Here is a 19,738-nt window from a genome sequence, read left to right on the forward strand (position 1 = left end):
TTTATTTATTTATTTATTTATTTATTTATTTATTTATTTATTTATTTATTTCTTATAGATTAGCTCGATAGGTCAGCATTCTCTGGGACATGCTGACATTGGGAATCAACAGTGTGTCTCCATATTCCATTGTCCTTCCCTACTTTGCATGCCCTCCTACTATGGAGGTGTTGTTTCTAGCAGAATGAAGAGGGCTCTCGACATCAGTGTAAGGTAGATAGGAAACTTGACCCCGGTTGTCAAAGGTCCTGGGGCCGTAAGAGAAGTTGACTTCACAGATTATTTTCTTAACCGAAACACTCTGTTTATACAGACAAGATGATCTGAAGACAGGGGAAGGGGCTGGGGAGATATTTGCGTGGCGTAAGGTGTGAGCAGGGCGGTACGGTACCTGCCACAGAGGACGGCAGAGTTGGATGGGCGTCTTAGTTATCTTTCTACGGCTGTGACTGAGACCGTGGCCAAGAACAACTTGGGGGTGCAAGCGTTTACTGGGCTCACATAGCCTCTGTCACAGTCCACTGAGGAAAATCAAGGCAGCGTTCTGGAGGCAGGAAATGGAGGCAGGACCACCTGCCCAGGGGTGGGTGGTAGCACTCACCGTGATCTGGGCCCTCCCACATCAATCACTAGTCCCACATCAATCACTAATCAAGAAAATGCCCCACAGACTTGCCTATGGACGATCTGGTGAAGACATCCTCACAGCTGAAGTTCTCTGTTCCTGGTGTCAAGTTGACACCCCCCCCCCCAAATCTAACCAGGACAATGGGGATGGGTAGAAAAACTTAACTGGGATTTCACATCACATTATTCAGCTTTGGGGAACCAACTTCTTGCGTGGTGATGAGTTTTTATAGTTTATATTCTTGTTTTTAAGATAACTGCAGCACTAACCCTCCACTAAAACCTAGCACTTACTTTCCCAGTGTCCCAGGCAGAGCCCTAAGCACTTAATTTCTGTATCCTATAAGGTCAGGACTGTCACTAGTCCCGTTTTCCAGGTGATAAAAAAAAAAAAGAGCAAAGATATTAAATTATTCAGTGTAAAGTTGCCTTGCTAATGAAGAATGGCTTATCTAACATTAGTAGCTTATGAAAATACATGTGTGTGTATGTGTGTTTGAGAGTGTATGCACATACATTTCCATACCGAGGAATTACAAGTGCTCTACCCTTGAGCTATATCTTCAGTCCTAAACTTCATATAATTATAGATTATAGATTTTTTTTCATTTACTAACTCATTAAAAAAGAAAATCCCTGCGTTGTGGTCTGGTAGCAAGCAAACATCAGTAAGCATTCAGATAGGGAGGAGGGTCCTGTTACAGTGTCCATCGTAGTGAGATCTAACTGAAAGTCACAAAACGAACTCGTGTACCCAGAAGAACTCCAGACAGTGACATGTGCTAAGAGACGTGTGGTGTGACAGGGAGATAGCAATGGAGTGGGGCTAGGATGATCAGGGCAGGCAGAGGGTTCTCTCTGCCCGAATTATGGCTGAAGAATTATGATAGGAGACAATGTCAAGGAAGTCAGCCTGGGAGGGAGGCTGCTCAGGGAGGGTTTTCTAGGATCGTCGACAGAGTTTAGATTTTATTCTAGGGACACTGAAAAATAATCAGCGCGGGACGTACGTGTTCTGACTTTATTTTCGATTTGTGTCGTTTCTTTGCCTACATTCAGCGTGTAATCTCCAGATCAGGGTCATTCTGTTATCTCAGGCGAGACATTTCTTTGTGCTCGGCACATTCACGCTCATCTCTGACGGCTACTGTGACATATTCAACTAACTGGCAATGATCGTTAGCCCACAGGGCCATTAAAAATTAGAAGTTGTTTATTCCGCTCAGTTGATCTAAAACAGAGCGGTGGGTTTCATGTTGGGAGGGAAACGGTCCGCCGGTGGAAACAGGCTGAATTATTGGAGACGGGAGGCTGGACATTTGATGCCTGTGACTGATAGCAAGGCATCAGAGAGGGTGCAGTCTGGGTGCCGTCTGAAAGGATCGGCAGAACGGTTTTCTGATTGAGAGGCTGTGTACAAAGAGAGGCCAAGGATCCTGCCCCAGTGCCAGATCTACTCAAGGGCAGGGTGCCTGAGCAAAAGCTGCCTGGATGGTGGGGAAAGAGGTCAACGCTGCCTTCAGGTTGGGGCCGGTGGGGCCCAGCCCGTGAGAAGGAGCAGGGCCGGAGCACAGCGCTGGAGGCTCCCAACACACAGATGGAATTTTGCTTACCACCTTTCGAATGGAGACGGACGAGGCTTTTTTATGTGTGTTAGTCACACTCACACTTTGCCGTGAGCCTCCCTGTGCCTCACCGACGACTCTGTGGATTTCCGGGTTGAGCTCGGGTGAACCCTCCCATTCCGGTATCTCCTGAATCAGCAGCCGTGCCAGCAGCTTCCCACTCAGTATTTCCGAAGCTGTTTTGGAGGAGTTTATTTGTTTATTTTTCACGACAGAACATAGTAGAATATAGAAATCTTTCAAGTTTCCATTCTAATAAAAGTGGCTGTGAGCAAAACCATTTAGGTCTCTCTCTTACCTGAACTCCCATGACGTTTCACGTTTCTGATATTTAATTTCTTTATAAAGGAGAGGAAAGGGAAGCACGGTTGTCATTAGGGATATTAATCCTCTCATTGCAGAATGCCTGCTTTGTGGAGCACACCTGGAAAGGACTGTGAGCCTGAGCTAAATGGCGCACGTGTACCATTGAACAGTGTTTTTCTCTAGTTTGTAGTTTGAGTGAAGTTTGACATAACTTTCTCTGTGTACAATTTCAGATTTAGTTATTTTTATGTGCATGAGTGTTCTGCCCACATGTATGTATGTATGTCTAACATGTTTGTGCCTGGTGCCTACGGAGATTGGAAGAGGGCATTGGATCTGGAAACTGGAGCTATAGGCAGTTGGTGAGGTGTTATGTGGGCTCTGGGATTTGAACCCAGGACCTTTATAATCGCAACAAGTGCTCTTAACCGCTGAGTCATCTCCGGCTGGAATTTGACATGACCCTCCTTACTAGTATAGTATCTTGTACTGAAAATTACCTTCAAGTTGTATTATTATTTTTTTTTAATGGAGGTTGTGCTATTTTCCGAGGTCAGCTGGTGTTCACTGCTGTTGTTTAGGTGTGTTAAAGAGGTAACTCATTCTGTTTCCTGTGGGCTTCTGTGATTTCATCGGACATGCCAGGACAGATGGCAAGGTGTTTGGCCACGTGGCACCTGCAGTAGTCTCGCAAGTTCTTGCTTAATCAGCTTTCCCTGGCTGGAGTTCGAAACAATTTTGGAGGGAACCGTGGGTTCACTTAGTTCTCATATATTATTGTAAGCTACAGAGTACGCAGAGAGAAAAGAGACTCACACACAAGGAAATAATACAGACGTGCATACTTTCACTGAAGTTAATGGGGTTGGAAAATGGATACTGAGTAACATTCTTATCGCAGGCTTGACAGTGAGGAAAAAACATCAGGTTCCTAAGTGAAATCTATTATTGAGATATTTAAACTTACAATTATTCTATAGTGACACTGAGAGAATTAAGAGGCTGTGAGTGCCTGTGGGGAGGGGTTAGAAAAGGGTGATAGAGTTCCTGAGGTTACAGGAGGTGGCAGTTCCAGGGTGCTGGGACCTGAACTCAGGTCCTTGCAAGAGCACTGCATGCTCTTAACCGCTAAACTATCTCTCCAGCCTCTTAAAAATCATATATATATATTTTTTAATTTTTGTTGCCATTGGGAGTTTATTATGTTTTAGTTGAGAGTTTACTAAATACATAGCTGTATACATGGAGAAAAGCTAACAAAAAACTCATATAGTTTTTAAAAGTATGATCCAAAGGGCTTTTCACGTGTTATGTAGGCCATTTAAAACTTATAATCCTTTATAAAAGTTATTCCTCAGGTTTTTAATCATCTTTTTATGGGTAAGGGAGTGGAACTGGGATTGAACCCAAGCTTTCACAATCTCTAACAATCCTGTAACCATAGCTGCAGGGACTCCATCCCACTCTCTTTTGACCCCCACAGTCACCCACACTCACATGTATACACACACACACACACACACACACACACACACACACACACACACGGAACTAGATACAGAAGCACAGGATGAGGCCTTTCAACAAGCAAGGAAATACAAAATATGGCTGTTATCGTCGTGGTGATTTGGTGTTAAGGGAACAAATTAAATGACACATAAAAATTGTGTGGAATTGAGTAAGTTCTCAGTAAACGGTTCTGGTAGGAGACAGTTGAACCAGTGGGTGTAAGTTGGGGCAGTTTTAGTGCTCTTTCCCTCCCTTATGAATGAAGTTGAGGTTTTAGCTTTACAGTGTCTCATTTCTGGAAAGTCTTTCACAGTCTTCACCAAAACCTCTGAAGGCAGTGGAGTCCCTGCCTTCTCCAGAAGGGATAAGGCCTCTTCGCCTTGCCCTGATGGGAGTCCTGTGCTGTTGCCTGTGTGTGGACAGGATGAGCACAAAGAACTAACTGGGCCCCACATACTCTGTAAGCATGATTACTCCTTTCTTCTTTATGGTCGCTGTTTCATTAACACACATGATTTTGCACTGAAGAGGTGCCATTTAAATACACCTAGAAACTGTAGCTGGGGTTTGGGGTGTCAGGGAAACTTAGCTGGTCAGTGAGAGGGAATTTGGTGTCTTGATCAGCTGTGAAAAAGTCTGTGAGGAAAAAAGAGAGCAGGAAGGAAAAGAAGCATTACCACAAATAGTAAGAGTGTCTCGTTGTTGTTTTGTTTTTGAGATAAGGATTTCTTATAATCCCAAGCTCCCCTTGTACTGGTAGTCCTCAGGCTCTTGAGTGCTGAGTGTTAGGATTATAGGCTTGTGCCTTCGTGCCTGGGCACATGTTTGGCTTTTAAGAGTAGATTAATCGGACAAAAGGGCCAATCAGTGAGAAAGCACTTGCATTAATTCCCTTTCTTGTTGGCACAGCTGTTTCCCACCCACGCATGAGTGCCTGGCTACTTGTGTCCTTTCAATAATCTAAAGGTTTTTCTGCTCCAAAAGATTTAGACTTGAATGAAGAGGAGCAGAGAAAGTTCCTACTTTGTGCCAGGCACGGCGTTAAGGGGTACTCACAGCAGTTCTCCGAGATACTGAACCCTCACTAAATAAGTAAAAACAGCTTCGGAGAATCCGAGACCTGTCTGCAGTCAGCTAGAGAGCAGATTTGAGGGTTTTTTTTATATTTTTTTTTCTAATGAGCTGTAGTTTATTCCACTCTCCAAAGGCCCTGGTCCACCCACTCAGTGGGTTCATGGATTTGAGGATTTTAACCTGGGACTTCTGATTTCTTTCATCACACTCTTCTGTTTCTCTCCTTCCGTGGAAACACCACACAAGTTTTCTTTCTTTTTTTCCCCCACTTAGCGCATACTAACACATAAAACAAGACATTGACCTCCTCCCCAACCCAGGTCCTTCCCCATCCCTGGCTTTCCTGCAACTTTCTCTTATTCTGGTCTTTTTTGCACACTAACACAGTGAGTCTAGGAATAAGGTTTAAAAACATGAGGCCCATAGTTGTTCCGAGTGCTGGATCAAAAAATTCTATTATTTTTTTTCTTCCTTGCCACCTCCTGAATGAAGAAACTTGCCTTCTTTTTGTAACAATCACTCCCAAACACCGGCATTTCTAACTCTCCTCCAACTCCGTCATCATTCCTGACGCCAAGTGCTCTGGAGATCTGGACTGACTTCTTCATCCCCCGGTATTGTTAACTCACAATGGAGAAGAGAAAGGAGTGTGCTTAGAGATGAGCAGGCCCCCTGTGAAGTCACACTTATGGCTTTGGATTAGCATCTGTCACGCTTACAAAAACGATGTTGCTTAACTGTCAAATCCTCAGCTTCATGCAAAGCTTCTGTGCTTCAATACCTGTGGTGACTCAGTCTCTCCATTCAAAACGTCCCCAAATCGCTTTATGTCCCTGGACTTCTAAAGCTAATTTTTGCCTATTGGCATTTCAAGGGCACAATGGGATTCAGGCTTCTTCCATAAAGTCATGAGAGCATGTTTTGGGGGCATGTCCGGAATCAATAGAGTGTCTTCCCTGACATAACCCTCTCCCTGTAAGAAACCTTCTATAGAAATGTGGAGGTTTCCTAACTACCAAGTTTGGTGGTGCTGGGTGGTATTTCTAGTTCTAAGCTAGATTCAGTGCGATCCGAATGTAAGTCTCTCGGTGTTTCCCCTAAAGTACGGAGACTAATATGTTCCCCACAATGGGCTATGATGAGCAATCAAAGAGAGTGAGTGAAAAGTCTGAACAAATAGCTCACTAAATAACTTGAAAATTAAAGGAGGTAAATATAAGAGGGGCTAGTCAGGAACCATGAACCACACACACTCTTTGTATTGAATCAATTTAATACAAACAAACTTTAACTAAGTTGTTGGCTACGCGATTTTAGAGGTTTTCAAAGGAACGCTGAAGACATCATAAATTTAGTGAAAAACGTTCATTTTAAGGGAAAGAAGGAAAAAAACGTGAAAGCATACAAATTTAGAGAGGACGTAACCCTGAAGAGTGAAACACAGTTTTGGAGAGGCATGGCTTGGCTAGCTTGGGTGATGGGCCGAGAAAAGTAATGAATGCTGTGGGTGTAAACGTGTTTTTGTTTTGATCCCAGGTGTAGGATATGGGACAGATTCACAGCAGCAAACTATTTGCCTGGTGCAGGCTCTGAGAGGGGCGGTTTGCCAGCTGCAGATAGTTTAATTCTGAGGACTCTGGAGAGGGAATAAATGCCAGAGCCCAGGAGTGTTGATGAGCTTGGAGAAAGAAGAAGGCTGCTGGTACACGCGAGTGCGCGCACACACACACACCTGCTGCTCCTGGCTGCTGTTGAAACAGTTGGATGCAAAGACGTTGGAGATCTCCTGAAAGGAAGATTGGACTTGCCCCAAGAAACCTGAGGACCCTAACCGGCAGGAAGTAGCTTAAGAGAACTCCACCCCTGTCTCAACTAACCTTCTTACCTCCTACCTGGTGTTGGGGTATTTGAAGGGACTAGGGTGAAGAAGAGAGGAAGGGGCATAAGAAACTCAAAAGTAAATAGATTTAAAAAGGGAGTTACAAATGAAACTGGCTCTATGAGCAAGGAAAAAAACAACAGCCCTGCAACCTGCACCCAGGTGCTGCCAGGGCAAGGAGGCGAGGCTGCTGGAGAGAAGGTTATCACCTCAGGATCGCTGGCACCCTCAGTCGAAGGGGTAAGCAGAAAGCAGGAAAGAGGAAGGGACAGGGATAGACGACGCAGTTTTCCTCTCTTGCCCTCTAGTGGTCAAGTCGAGCAGAGACGCTGGCCGAACAACAGAGGTGTTTGCTACGTACCACCATTAGGTATCTCAGAGGTTGCTGGAGAAGTCAGGTGGAGGTTGGCGGAGCCGAAAGATATAACTTAACGGCAGGAACACAGATCAGTTTACCCTGAACTCGACGTATTCCAAAATAGTCATCCTTGGATGTCTGGAATCTCCACAAAATATCATTTACTTCTAGGTTCTCTCTATCTAAATTACACACACATATCGTCACATCTTATCAATTATCTATCTCTCTATCATGTACGTATGTATGTCTAATCTATGTACCTGTAATATCGCTTATCTGCTATTGTGTGTGTGCGTGCGCGCGCGCGCGCACCTGTGGAGATCAGAAGACAACGTTCAGGAGTTGGTTCTTTCCTTCCACGGTGTAGCTTCAGGGATCAAACACAGGTCATCAACCTGGCGGCAAGAACCTTCACCTGCTGAGCTATCTCACCGGCCCTCTTGCTTTTTTTTTTTTTTTTTTAGACAGGTTTTCACACGGTAGCCCAGGCTGCCCCCAAACAGCAGTTCTTCTGACTTAGCTCCTAGAGGACTGAGATGACAAGGGTACTCACTCTTGGTTTTATTTATTTATTTATCATTTCTACATATGCCTGTCTGTGTACACGCACATATGTGTGGCTGCGTGTGAAGACCGGAGGGCACTGTCGAATGTCTGCCTTTACCACTTTTAATCTTATTTTTTTTTTTTTTTTTGGAGACAAAGTCTCTCATGGAGAGACACAGAGCTCAGTCAGACTGGCTTGCCAGTAAGCCCCAGAGACCTTCCTGTTTTGGTCTCCCTAGGCCTGAGTTCACGGGCACGTCACTCTCAGCTTTTAATGGCAGTGTTGAGGACCGAACTCAGGACCTCATGCTTGTCCAGCAAGGATTTTGCCAAGGAAACCACCTACTCAAGCCTCTTCTTGACCATTAAGGTTGGGGGTAGATGGGTAATTTCTTCCCTCACTTTTATAAGCATGTGAGTGAAAGCAAAATGTTTACTCATCTGCAAAACGTGATATCAGAATATGTGTCACACGACTGGTCTGGTAAGTGAAGTTACATCTGTGTGGAGTCAGATTAGCCTGTAGTACCACAGAGGGAGGGATAAAAAGAAAAACATGCGAGGAAGGGAATAATCAGAGCATTTTCTAGACCTTCTAAGCAATGATTCCTTCAGGTTTTCACATCCCAAAGGGTGCCATAGCAATCTTCAAGAGGCCATAGATTCTGGAACCCTAGATTCTGTGATTGGTGATGAGGACATAGGTGATATTTCTAATTCCTTTCTTCCAACACTCACTTTATTTCTTTATTGGTCTCTCAGCTGGTCAGGGTTCTTAACCGGGGGTGGGGGGTATGATCTTAACCTTTATTCTTGAAGGTCTGGATCCACAGTGGTCCTATATTTTTGCTGTTAATTTTCCACTAATTTTTTTTCTGCCAAGTCCTTCTTCTAGACTCTTCTTCTAGTCTTTTCTCACCACACTTGAGTGATCGCAATCCAAACTTCACTGGAGATTCAGGATCAAGGGCAAAAGGCAGTAGAGTGACCCCCTTCTCTCCCTGTAAGTTCAGTGACAGGAAAAGACCAAAATAGGGGTGTACAGCTTCCTAAGTCACTGTTCTGCCTCCTCGTGAAAGTGTTTTTTCCTTAACAACCAAGACCTCTAAACTGGCAGAGCTCATAACTGTGGGACAAGAGGCAAGACAAAGTTTTCATTTAAAAGTTACAAAGTTCAACTCCTGGCAACGGGCATAAGAGATACCTTGGTGGTGGTGGTGTTCTTATATCAGTCAGGAGCCGAGCAGATGGCAGTCTTGTTCACCCTAGCTTAATGCCTGGCTTGGTGGCCAAAGCTGTCTTATGCCTAGGACTCCGAAAATCAAACCATATCAAATCCAGGCAGCGCAGCACAGCAGGAGGAAAGCAGAGACTTGTGGACCACCATGCTACCCATGGACCTGGTCTCCAGCGCATGGCACGTGGGCCATAGCCACCCGCTTACAGCCGTATACCACCATGCAGCCTGGATGGATGATGTGTCCCAGGGGCCTGCCAGCTGTATGGCCAGCCTGAAGCAGGAGTCGCTGCAATGTGGTGGACAGATGGGGGAGAAAGAGAAATGGAAGAGAAGAGCATTATGAAGAGAGATGGAACTAGAGGTACAAGGGTGGAGAGTGGTCATCCCTGCCAACTGGGGCCATGGTGAGATCCCAGCCTGAGCTGCCACTAGAGAACATAGCGATGTCCCTGGTGGGGCAGCCACAGGGGACCATATGGATGTTCAGGGGTATGCATAATTGCCCCCTTAGTGGCTGTAGCGCTCGGGAGAGTGGGCCACAAGCCTTGACTAGGAAGCACGGTGCCGCTGACTCTGGAGATGTGAGTATAGGTGAGTCGGCCCTAAGGGCTTGGAAGCAGGAGAGCTGACCCTGCCTCCTGCTGATGGCAGCATGGGGTGGCCTAGCCAGAGCAGTACTATAGAGCTTGCCCTGGTGGTACAGATAAGAGACAGCCAGTGGGCTGACCAGCTCTGCTACCACCCAGGCCCAGATCCAGGGCTCTGAGGCGGCCCACCTCAAATCTATATCATCTGCAAACAGTTGGATACGTGAAAGAGCCAGTTCCACTGTCCCAAAGCTGCAGGATCTCCATGACACAGGGCAACAACTTGAAAACTGGGAGAAGTCCTGATGAGGCTCCGGTATTGATGGTGTCAGAGAAGCCAGTGATCTCGAACAAGACCAATGACTCATTGCAGTGAACATTTGCAAGTGAAATGTGTGGACAGAGGGATATTCTCTGGAACACACTGTGAGGTACTACAGCTTCCACGAAGTTTTCAATGCTTTGTTTTGTTGTTGCTTGTGTGTTTTATTTGGGGCGGGGGGAGGTTGCAAGGGCTAAGAGCAGATATGAGGGGATGGGGTGATGAGTGGGACTGGGGTGTATAATATGAAAACTACGAAGAATCATTAAGTTTTAAAAAAGTTATGGAGTTAACTCTTACTCCTATTGTTTCAGCTGACATGAGCTCAGCTGATGCAGGTCACAGGCTCAAAGCATATTATAGATCCTGTAAGGAATTATTCTTCAGTGTGTCACAAAATGATGCTACGACAGTCTTCAGGAGGCCATTGGTCTTCTCTGTTAGGCTTGCTGGTTTGGGGTAAGAATTTATGGGTGAATGTTAATTAGTTCTATAGACATGAACTTATTTTTTTTATTTACTTTGTAAATACAAAGTGATACAAAGTAAATAAAATGAATACATTGTATTTACTTTGCTATGAGATGAGTTATTGATTGGAATCAATGTTGTGTGGGGTAAAAATCACAGAAGAGAAATCATTCTTTAAGCCTAGGCTATGCACATCCGTATTGAGAGCTCTGATCTTATAATGAAGTCACTTTACCGTGAGTTGTGTATCTGGTCTATACAGAGGCTGGTGTCAAATAAGGTGCTCCTTGTTAAAGGTAGAAGGGTCTAGTTTAATACTGGAGTTGGAGACATCTGTGCTGTGGAGCTTGGGACTCCATCACTGCCTGGGACAACAGGCTCCATTGTAGATGGTGTGTCAAGCAAACACTGACACAGCTGAGGAAAAGAGCTGAATGACACCGAGAACATGACATTGTATCGCCGTGACTGCTGAGAGACTTCAGCACTATGATCATAAACACACTGGGGTTGGGCCTGGTAGTTCCGGCTTATCATCTCATCAGGCAGCCAATGGAGAAAGCTTAGTCCTTGACTGAAACACAGTGGTCTACAAACTGTCTCCTTGCTTTGTGGGTGTTTAATGGAAATAATCAGGTTTGAAAACTGTCAGAATTCTCACCTTTTGTGTGCACCGACCTGAAGAATTAAATTTTAACTTAAATGACAAGAAGTGGAAGGTCTAAGTAGGAACTGCTAGACATTCCCTTGGGTATTAAGATAACTAAGCCAAAACTGTTCCAGTTCCACTGAGAAATCTTGAAGATGGATGCTATTGCCAGGGACTTGAAACTAGCCAGGATACTGAGACACTCCCCTGTGTAGTTCACTACGTTGGAGAGTAATAGAATAATTACACACTATTATCTTAAACTCATTCAGGTGGTGACCCCAATTGACCCTGATATCCGAGATGTAGCATGTCTCCTGAGGCAAATTAACACAGTGGGCAACTAAAAATACTGTTCGAAAATACCCCTTCTCCCCTCAGGCTATAGTTTGTTTTTCCCGACTGTGACCAACAGTAAGGTTCCTATCACTGCCTCAGGACAATGTCAGCTCACCTGCTCTGTCATAACTCACACTGGAGAGAGCTTAATCACCACGACTTTCCAGTCATACCGATTATGTCTGATAAACAGGAAGTAGGAAGCATTAGCTGTCTTAGCCGAAGAAGAAAAAAAAGGAAAAGAAAATCATTACTTCAGTGATGTTTAAGAGTCCTGTTGTCTAGAACACGTTGGGATCTCTCCTTGAACACTAGAGAAATACTGCCATACCCTGTACCTTTAACTTACTTTAACTGGAAAAATGCACAGCTGTTTCTGGAATCTGGGATATTATCAAGACATTGTCTACTCTATTTGAGCATGATAGTCCAGCCTGTTTAATGATAACTCAAAAAGCTGTTGGAGCTTAGGAGAACAAGAACGATGGAAGGCACTTTAGCAAACCTCCGTTTGTAACACAGGCTGTTACTTCATTTGATCCTTACAAGGCAGCACATCCATTGATGGTGGGGATGTCCTGAAGAATACGGTCGCTACATGTAGCCTCTGACACGAGGTAGAAGGGTTGAGTGAAAATACACACCTTCAGAAAATGTCAAGCTACTGGTAAACTCGTGGAATGCTTGTGAGCAAAACCTCCCTGAAGGCAGCAAACAGCTACACTTGTAATAAAATGCTATCTGGCCACCAAGCCGTAAGGTTGGGTACCTACCAGAGCGATGTGCTAAAAAAGAAAAGTGGCCCTGAGGTTTGAGAATATCTAAATGGCACAAGTGAGTTAAATGAGCAGTGGTCTGGATTTTTGATACCTCATTGTGCCCTCTCCTTCAGTCCATGTTTGGCCTCATGGATAATTCCTTCTGAAAAGCCTGTTGATCTGTTGAGAAGGACTTAATGGTTCACAGGTAACCCCAGAGAACATATTGGAGCAACTGAACGTAGATAATCCCCACCATTCCTGAAAGGACAAGCTGTGGTTTTCACGAGGAATGGCTCATCAGACGAGCCCGGTCAGAAACGTAGAGTTTTCCCCGGCCAAGAGCAGAGAGCAAGTGAGAGAGATGCTACCAGACTCCCAGAGGGGTTCAGTGTAAAGAAGGAGTGGGCTGGCCATTTCTGTTTTGGCACTGGAGAGGCTCTGCAAAAGGTGTGGGCAGTAAATGATGACAAATGTCAAATAGTGAGTTATGAAGAAGACCCAGGCATCCAGATAAGATTCATTCAACTGAAGGCATGATAATTTATGCAAATCACGCCACCCATGCAGTAAACTTCCCGAATTCAGTTTTGGACAGTGTCAGTTCTGTGACTGCCGGAGATGAGAGACGCTTCAGAACTTTCGTTCTCTGTCTTTTCTGGACCCCTGATAATGATGTGGCTTGGGCGTTAGGATCCCAAGTTAGTCCCTTTCCTGCCGAGGATGCTGCAGCGTCATGCCAGAGCGTATTCACTTCCTCCTCTTTTATAGTCATCACCACTGTCAGAGCCAAGAACAGCAGCCAAACGAGCCCCTGAACCATGAGAGTTAAGTAATAATGTGTGAGTCTATCTCATTTCCTATCAGCAAGAAATTTAGCAGCAAGTTCAAGTTCAGGGGCCCTATCAAAGCAGCCACCAAATTCCATTGTTGGAGGAGGTCCTTTTTTTTCGGGGGGGGGGGGGATACTTTTGGTGCTAATACTTATGTTATCAAGGGTCCGGTAAGGAGGGGGAAAGTGTCATCCCCTTCCCCCCATACACACAACAAATTTAATACGAGCCATTATTAACTAGCTACAGGAGGCATTAGCTGAGTAGTTAAAAAGAGGGCAGCTTATCAGAGAAGTAGCAGCTATAGGGAGGGAAGGGTCAGAGTAATAAAACACATAAATTAGGTGGGCGTGTCCTGAGGGGCTGACTCATTATATATCTTCTTGATGTTATCTGGTGTTCTGAAACTGGAGGTTGGCCCCCGTGGACTCAGAACTCTTGAGTATGGGTGCTGGGCAGCTTGGAAAAAATCCATCACAGAAGCAGGGATGTGGTTCGCCTGGCACCACCACCACCGGCCTCCCAAAGCTGAGTGAGGAGGGGAGAAAGCAGGATTACAAGACAAGAACCAGCACACCAGCGTCTAGGACTTCCTCCAAAGCCTGTGACTCCTGAAGTAATCATGTTTTTTTTTTTTTTAATCTTAGAAAATTTTATTTTAATTTGGCTTGCTCTCTGTATTATTAGTATGAGTGTGTATGTGTGTGTGTTGGGGAGGGTGGGGTCATACATGCTATGGTGTCCACGTGTAAGTTTTAGAGGGCAGATCTGTGGAGTCGGTTCTCTACTTGCACCTCTTCATGGGTTCCAGAGGACTGAACCCCGGTTGGCGGGCACTCAGCAAGTGCTTCACCAGCTGAGCCGTCTTGCTGGCCCAGGCTGGGGAACCTTGGCATGCTGTCCATTTAATCCGCTAGTCGGAATTCAGCTTCTTTCTTAGGAAAGAATATTATCTCACCTCTTACAGACTTACCCACGTGTAAGCCGGGGTATGCATATCTGCTTTCATAGGATTGATACAAGGGTCACACAAACTAATCCTAGATGATGTATTCCTGACGCGTATTAGCATGTAGGGCAGTATAATACAGTACTAAACAAGCTGGGTTGCTTCCCATCTTTCTCCTTCCTGTGCATATTTTCAGGACCCTTTGTTCTGCCTCTTGTCCCCCATTCTTTCTCAGTGTGCCTCCCCTCTGACTTCGCTCCTCTATTTTGCCCTTTCTTCCGTGTGTATTTCTTTCCCCAGCCTTTAACAGCTTAATTTGTTTCCCATCCTTTGGTTGCCAATAACCCTCTGCCACTAATCCTCTACTAGGGAAACATTCCCACTTCTGCTTTGGAATTTGACATGTGAATCCTCTTACCATTTTTTTTTTGACTTTTTGATATAGGAAGTTGGCAAGTTTGAGAGTTGATTGCAGCCTATTGCATCGTGTGACAGGAATGCTCTAGGCTTCTGGGTTTGGAGAACCCAGATGGAGTCCCACTAGCTCTTCTCACTGGTAGGCTAGCTGCCGGCGTCGGTGCAGCCTCATCTATGTCAGGACCAGGGCACTGCCATCCTCAAGGGACTTTGCTGTAAGCATCAGGCACATGTCTCAAATAAGGAGAGTAAGAGTGGGACAGGGAGGAGAGGAGGGAGGGGGCTGTGATCAGACTATACAGTGATCAGAGAAATAAATTAATGGAAAAGAAAGAGTTGGCTGAGGTGTTGAGGACGTGAGTACAGAAACAGGCACGCTCCGTTTATCTGAGGAAGAACGCTGCCTCAGAAACTTAAACCTACAGCTTTGTAGGTTTCATTAGATAGGCCCGTGATTCTCCTGTCCTGTAACCTGTTTTCTTTAGTCTTCCAGTGTTAGACCACAGACATCTGCACAGCACAATATGTAAGAACACTTAAGTTAACTATTAATTGTTTCCGTGTCTTTGGTAGAATGACCTATCGTCGAACCATTTAGCATATGTAGCCTTTTCAGACTAGCTTATACTTAGCTTATTTTTACTAAGCCAGATAGCATTCCATTGCACAGAGGTCCCACAGTTTGTTTATCCCGTTCACCTACTGAATGATATCTTGGTCACTATCAATCAGTATCAGTGAAAGGTTTTCAGTGTAGGTATAAGTTTTCATCTCACTTGAGTAGATATACAGAAACACAGCTTATGGATTCTTTGGTAACTATGTTCAGTTTGTAATAGGGCATCGGAATACCAATGCATTCTGCATACCCATCAGCAACAAGTGAGCTTTTCTGTTGCTCTACATCCTCATCAGTTGTTGCTTTGGATTTAGTTTAATCTATTTAGTATGCAGTTCTTTTTTTTCTCACTTTTTTTTCCCATTGGGAAGGACCTTCAAGGCTCCCTGGAAGGACTCCCTCCTTTGTGAGGCCTCTCTTGCTTGCTGTCACCATCACACAGACCTTACTGGTCCCATGGTGAAGCAATCGCTTACATTTTCATACTCTGCTGCTCACTCTCTGTCTTCTCTTTTCGGTCAGCCAACCCAAGATTTTATTTCCAGTGTGTGGATTATCTTGGCCATTTCTGAGAGCTCTTGAGACATTATTTTCTTTTCGTCCCGTTGTTCTGTGATCTCCTGGGTGACTTTTGCCTTTTTCTGAATCGATCCACACAGGAAACCCGTCCACTTCAATGCTTTTCACAGAAAATCTCAACAATTGTGTGAATTTGTTGACTTAATGGGAAGGGACCCATTAAGATCCAAGAGCTCCCAATGACAATACTCTCTCTCTCTCTCTCTCTTTTTCTGTTCTGTTTCTAGACAAAATTTTTCTTCCAATCTTAATCGTTCTTATTTCATGTCATTGTAGTAGGATTTTGGTGCTTCAAGGCCTTTACAGAACCCTTATTGTAAACAGGCCTCCCAAGACATATTGGCCACAAACACAGCCACCCACGAAGGGTTCTCCTGTGAACTAGAACAAGACTACAATTTATCTCATTACATCGGAGCTACTTGAGCACATGCTTTTTCTTTCTGGATAGCCAAGTTGTCATGGGTAGGAATTGGCCCTTCATCTTTCCATCCTCTACATTCCTTCCAGTTTCCTGCCTCAAAGTGGTTATTAATGCATTTTCATGGAATGAATAATACATGATGCATGGGTAACTTCAGTCCCTCAGAAGAAACAAATGAATCCATTTAAGTACATTTTCTAAAATCACAAGCAGGTGACATACTAGATACACAAGTAGAAACAAACATGGTTTTCTTTGCCCAGGATATAACCTTTATTAGGAAACATCATAAGACACATCAGGCAAGCTAATTATGATCCACAAAATAAAGAAGGGCTTCGATGACCACCTGTAGAAAGGTCCAGCCTATTTCTAGAGGCTGAAAGTTGAGTAAAGAACTTCCATTTTCTCTGATCACATCTGAAGAATGTCTCTCAGCTGTAGTCTGGTGTCTTTGATGTTAGGAAAGCTTTAAGTAAACAGAAGATTAAAAATTGGTCACCGAGCAGGGTGAATAGAGCTTCGGACTGTTCTTAAGAAAATATTCCCCAGGATTTTGCCAATTTCCAATTCTCAAAGAGTTTCAGCGCAGCATATCCAGAACAGTTTGGTGATGAGCATGTGGGTTCTCAGCATTTCTGGATCCCGTGTAGAGGGTGAAGATATTGACTATAGAACAGACTCAGACAGTGCTGTGATGTGTCTGTACTCTGCGGTCCTACTACAGACAATGAAGTAAAGGTTTAAGAATCTGTTACTGGTCCAGGGTTATTCAAGGAGATGTACAATTCACGAATACCATGATCTGGGCAATTGAAAAATCTGTAACCTGGCTCTTAGCAGCAGTAGCAGCAGCAGGCTGGGCGGCAGCAGGATTGCCCACAGTAGGATGGGCGGCAGCAGGAGGCCTGGGCATGGTGCAGCTGGCAGCAGGTTGGGGGGATAGAGCTCACCACACAGCAGGGGGGCAGGCAGGTGCCCTCCACGCGGCAGTCTGGGCGGCACCATCTAACTCGGTAGCTCACAGCTCCGCTGCCACCCTCCTGGCCAAAGCCAAAGCCGCCACCGATGCCATAGCCAGCCTCACAGCAGCTGGGCTGAAAGCAGCTGGTCTCACAACAGCTGGGCTGACAGCAGCTAGAGCCACAGATGCCACCAGTGGAGCAAGAGGGAAAGCCACAGAAGCTAGTAGCACAGCAGGCCATGGTGTTTGGAGCTGGTTGGGTGTCGATGATGTCGGGAGCTTGGATGAGTGTCTGGGTTTGGGAGCTAACCTGAGCACGGCCCTTTATATAGTTGAGCGGACAGCTGTTTATAAAATTCTTAACATATTTTTCTTGTTTCTGTTTAAATTCGTTCCTCAGTGGTCCTCTGATTGGCTTCCATCGAAATACTTGTGACGTATTATGGGGATGACTTTGTTTTATAAGGTCGCCGTGACTCGTTCTGCTGGCCTTATACTCTTTAGGGTAATGTTTGTGGTTTCCACGTTCAAAGAAGTCTTCTCACTTTAGGTTAAGGCCACACCCTTATTCTGAATAGTTGTCATTCCATTGGCCATCTAAGCAAACCTCTAAAGCAGAAGACAACCTGCTCCTTCTAGGTATTTTCCCCCACCCCCCCCCAGGGGATATGGACCAAATTCTATCGAATTTAGAGCATTGGTAAATTTGCCAAACTCAGCGCACCTTTTGGTCACATGTAATAGAAGCATCTACCACATAGACTCTATCCAGCACTATAACAAACGACCTTGAGAGTTCTGTTCATTTCAGGCAACTGGAGCTGTGTAAATATAATGTGAATTTCAGGCCAGAGAGTATTTTCATCACGAACCAAACGACTTATTATTATTATTTTTTTTTTCAGAAAGTATCCAGCCTGATTTTCATAGAGTCTTATTAAATGTTTATTGAATCTGATTCAGTGGGAATTAACTAAGGGGGTGGAGTATAAGGCGTGATTCAGAGACGCCTGAACCATTCAAGAATGAGTAAATAGCACTTTCAAGTTCTAGCACCGCCCACTGAGACTTATTTGCTGTGAAGACATTAGAGAATGTCGAGCTATTTTTTTTTTGGTCTTAATTTAGTGGTTAAACAGAAGCTTAGGGAAAATATCTAGAAGTTATGACACCTTGAAAAAAATGTACAGCTATCCAATTTTCTTTTCCTCTGGAATGTACCATCTTGTTTGTGATCCGTGGTTGCTGCCAATTTAATGAGAGAGGTAAGTGCCGGGGACTTGTAAACAACCTGGAAAAAACCAAACCAAAACAAAAACCTTTCTTAGGTCTTCTTAGGCTTATGTATTTTATGTATTGTAGACAACTGCTTGTATAAGAATTATAGTTCGATGGTAGAATCTACCTCCTTTTGCTCTAGATTTGTGGTAAGTTCTTAAGAAAGGTGTTTTTCAGTTGGCTTGCAAATTATAAATTGTGATATTGCTGTTTGAGATTGCTAATGCACCTGTGTGTCGTGATGCCAAAACTCAGCAGTTACAGCCCAAAGCTGTTTGCTCTACAGTCACCTAGTGCAGAGGTATTGAAGCTAAAATAGCTGGGAATCCGTGGAAAGAAGACAGCCCGTGTTGTAGGAATTAAACCAAAGTTCTCTTTGGTTTGGGAGGGGGAGATATTTTTCAATCTAGTTAGTATATAATCCAGTTTATATTGTGCATGAATGAAGAAAAACATCTACTGTACTAAAAGGGACAAGGTTAGAGTTGGGTAGAAAAAGTCCATCCAGGGTAGCTCTATTGGTCTGTATCTATTTGAATAAAACAGTCACATATCTTAATAGCCAGGAAGGTTATTTAATGCACAGAACATTTTTATTAGCAGATGATTCAAACATAAGTTAACTCTCATACAACCATTTTGCCTTAGATTAGGTATCTATGCCTGAAGATTACTATCCTCTGTAGGCGGACAGCTTAAAATTAGAAGAAATCTATCCACTTGTGCATAAAACACTTTATTTGAGAGCAACAGAGTGCATTTAAGAAGAAAGCATGGCTGAAGATGCGTGGAAACCCAGAACCAGGGAAGGACGTCCACATGTCGAGGGAATGAAGTGCCGCCTCATCCCCTAGCACTGCCTAAGCAAAACAGAGTCCTCGGGAGACGCTGATTGAGACCTGTTTTCAGTGCACTAATTTCAGCACATCTGTGGGGATCCTGATGAATGGTTCCACCATCGGTGAGCCGGTTAGCAACATGAAAATGCTTGGCGTCCGCCGCACAGAGTGCGTCCTTAGTGATCCACGTAATTCTTCAGTGCTTTCTGTTTCATTTTTAGCTATTCAGGAACCTGACTCTTAACAGCTGGGCTCAGAGCAGCTGGGCTGGCAGCAGTGGCAGCAGCAGGCTGGGCGGCAGCAGGATTGCCCACAGTAGGATGGGCGGCAGCAGGAGGCCTGGGCATGGTGCAGCTGGCAGCAGGTTGGGGGTGTGCTGCTCACCACACAGCAGGGGGGCAGGCAGGTGCCCTCCACGCGGCAGTCTGGGCGGCACCATCTGGTGCGGCAGCTCACGGCTCCGCTGCCACCCTCCTGGCCACTGCCAGTTCCACAGCAGCTGGTCTGGCAGCAGCTGGGCTGACAACAGCTGGACTGGGAGCA

General features: G+C 44.8%; 2 protein-coding genes and 1 non-coding gene across 3 annotated transcripts in view; 1 reads left to right on the forward strand and 2 right to left on the reverse strand.

The window, feature by feature from the left end:
- Positions 1 to 9,103: 9,103 nt before the first annotated feature.
- LOC129686622 (small nucleolar RNA SNORA48) lies at positions 9,104 to 9,246 on the forward strand. The gene has a single exon (XR_008721673.1). It is a non-coding gene; the product is annotated as a small nucleolar RNA SNORA48 (small nucleolar RNA).
- A 7,704-nt stretch (positions 9,247 to 16,950) lies between these two features.
- On the reverse strand, positions 16,951 to 17,319 carry LOC129686226 (keratin-associated protein 9-3-like). Its single transcript, XM_055620036.1, has one exon. It carries the CDS (start codon positions 17,317 to 17,319, stop codon positions 16,951 to 16,953), a length of 369 nt encoding a protein of 122 aa, XP_055476011.1.
- Positions 17,320 to 19,435: 2,116 nt separating this feature from the next.
- LOC129686220 (keratin-associated protein 9-3-like) overlaps positions 19,436 to 19,738 on the reverse strand; it is a 495-nt gene continuing 192 nt past the window's right edge. The window contains exon 1 of the mRNA XM_055620030.1: positions 19,436 to 19,738. This exon is cut by the window's right edge and continues 192 nt beyond it. Within this exon, the coding sequence (XP_055476005.1) occupies positions 19,436 to 19,738 (303 nt within the window).

The sequence above is a fragment of the Psammomys obesus genome, unplaced genomic scaffold (assembly GCF_907164565.1).
Source record: "Psammomys obesus unplaced genomic scaffold, mPsaObe1.curated_primary_1811, whole genome shotgun sequence".
Taxonomy (NCBI): Eukaryota; Metazoa; Chordata; class Mammalia; order Rodentia; family Muridae; genus Psammomys; species Psammomys obesus.

Coding starts and splice junctions, on each gene's coding strand:
- LOC129686226 (XM_055620036.1), bottom strand. CDS start 17,319: ATGGCCTGCTGTGCTACTAGCTTCTGTGGCTTTCCCTCTTGCTCCACT.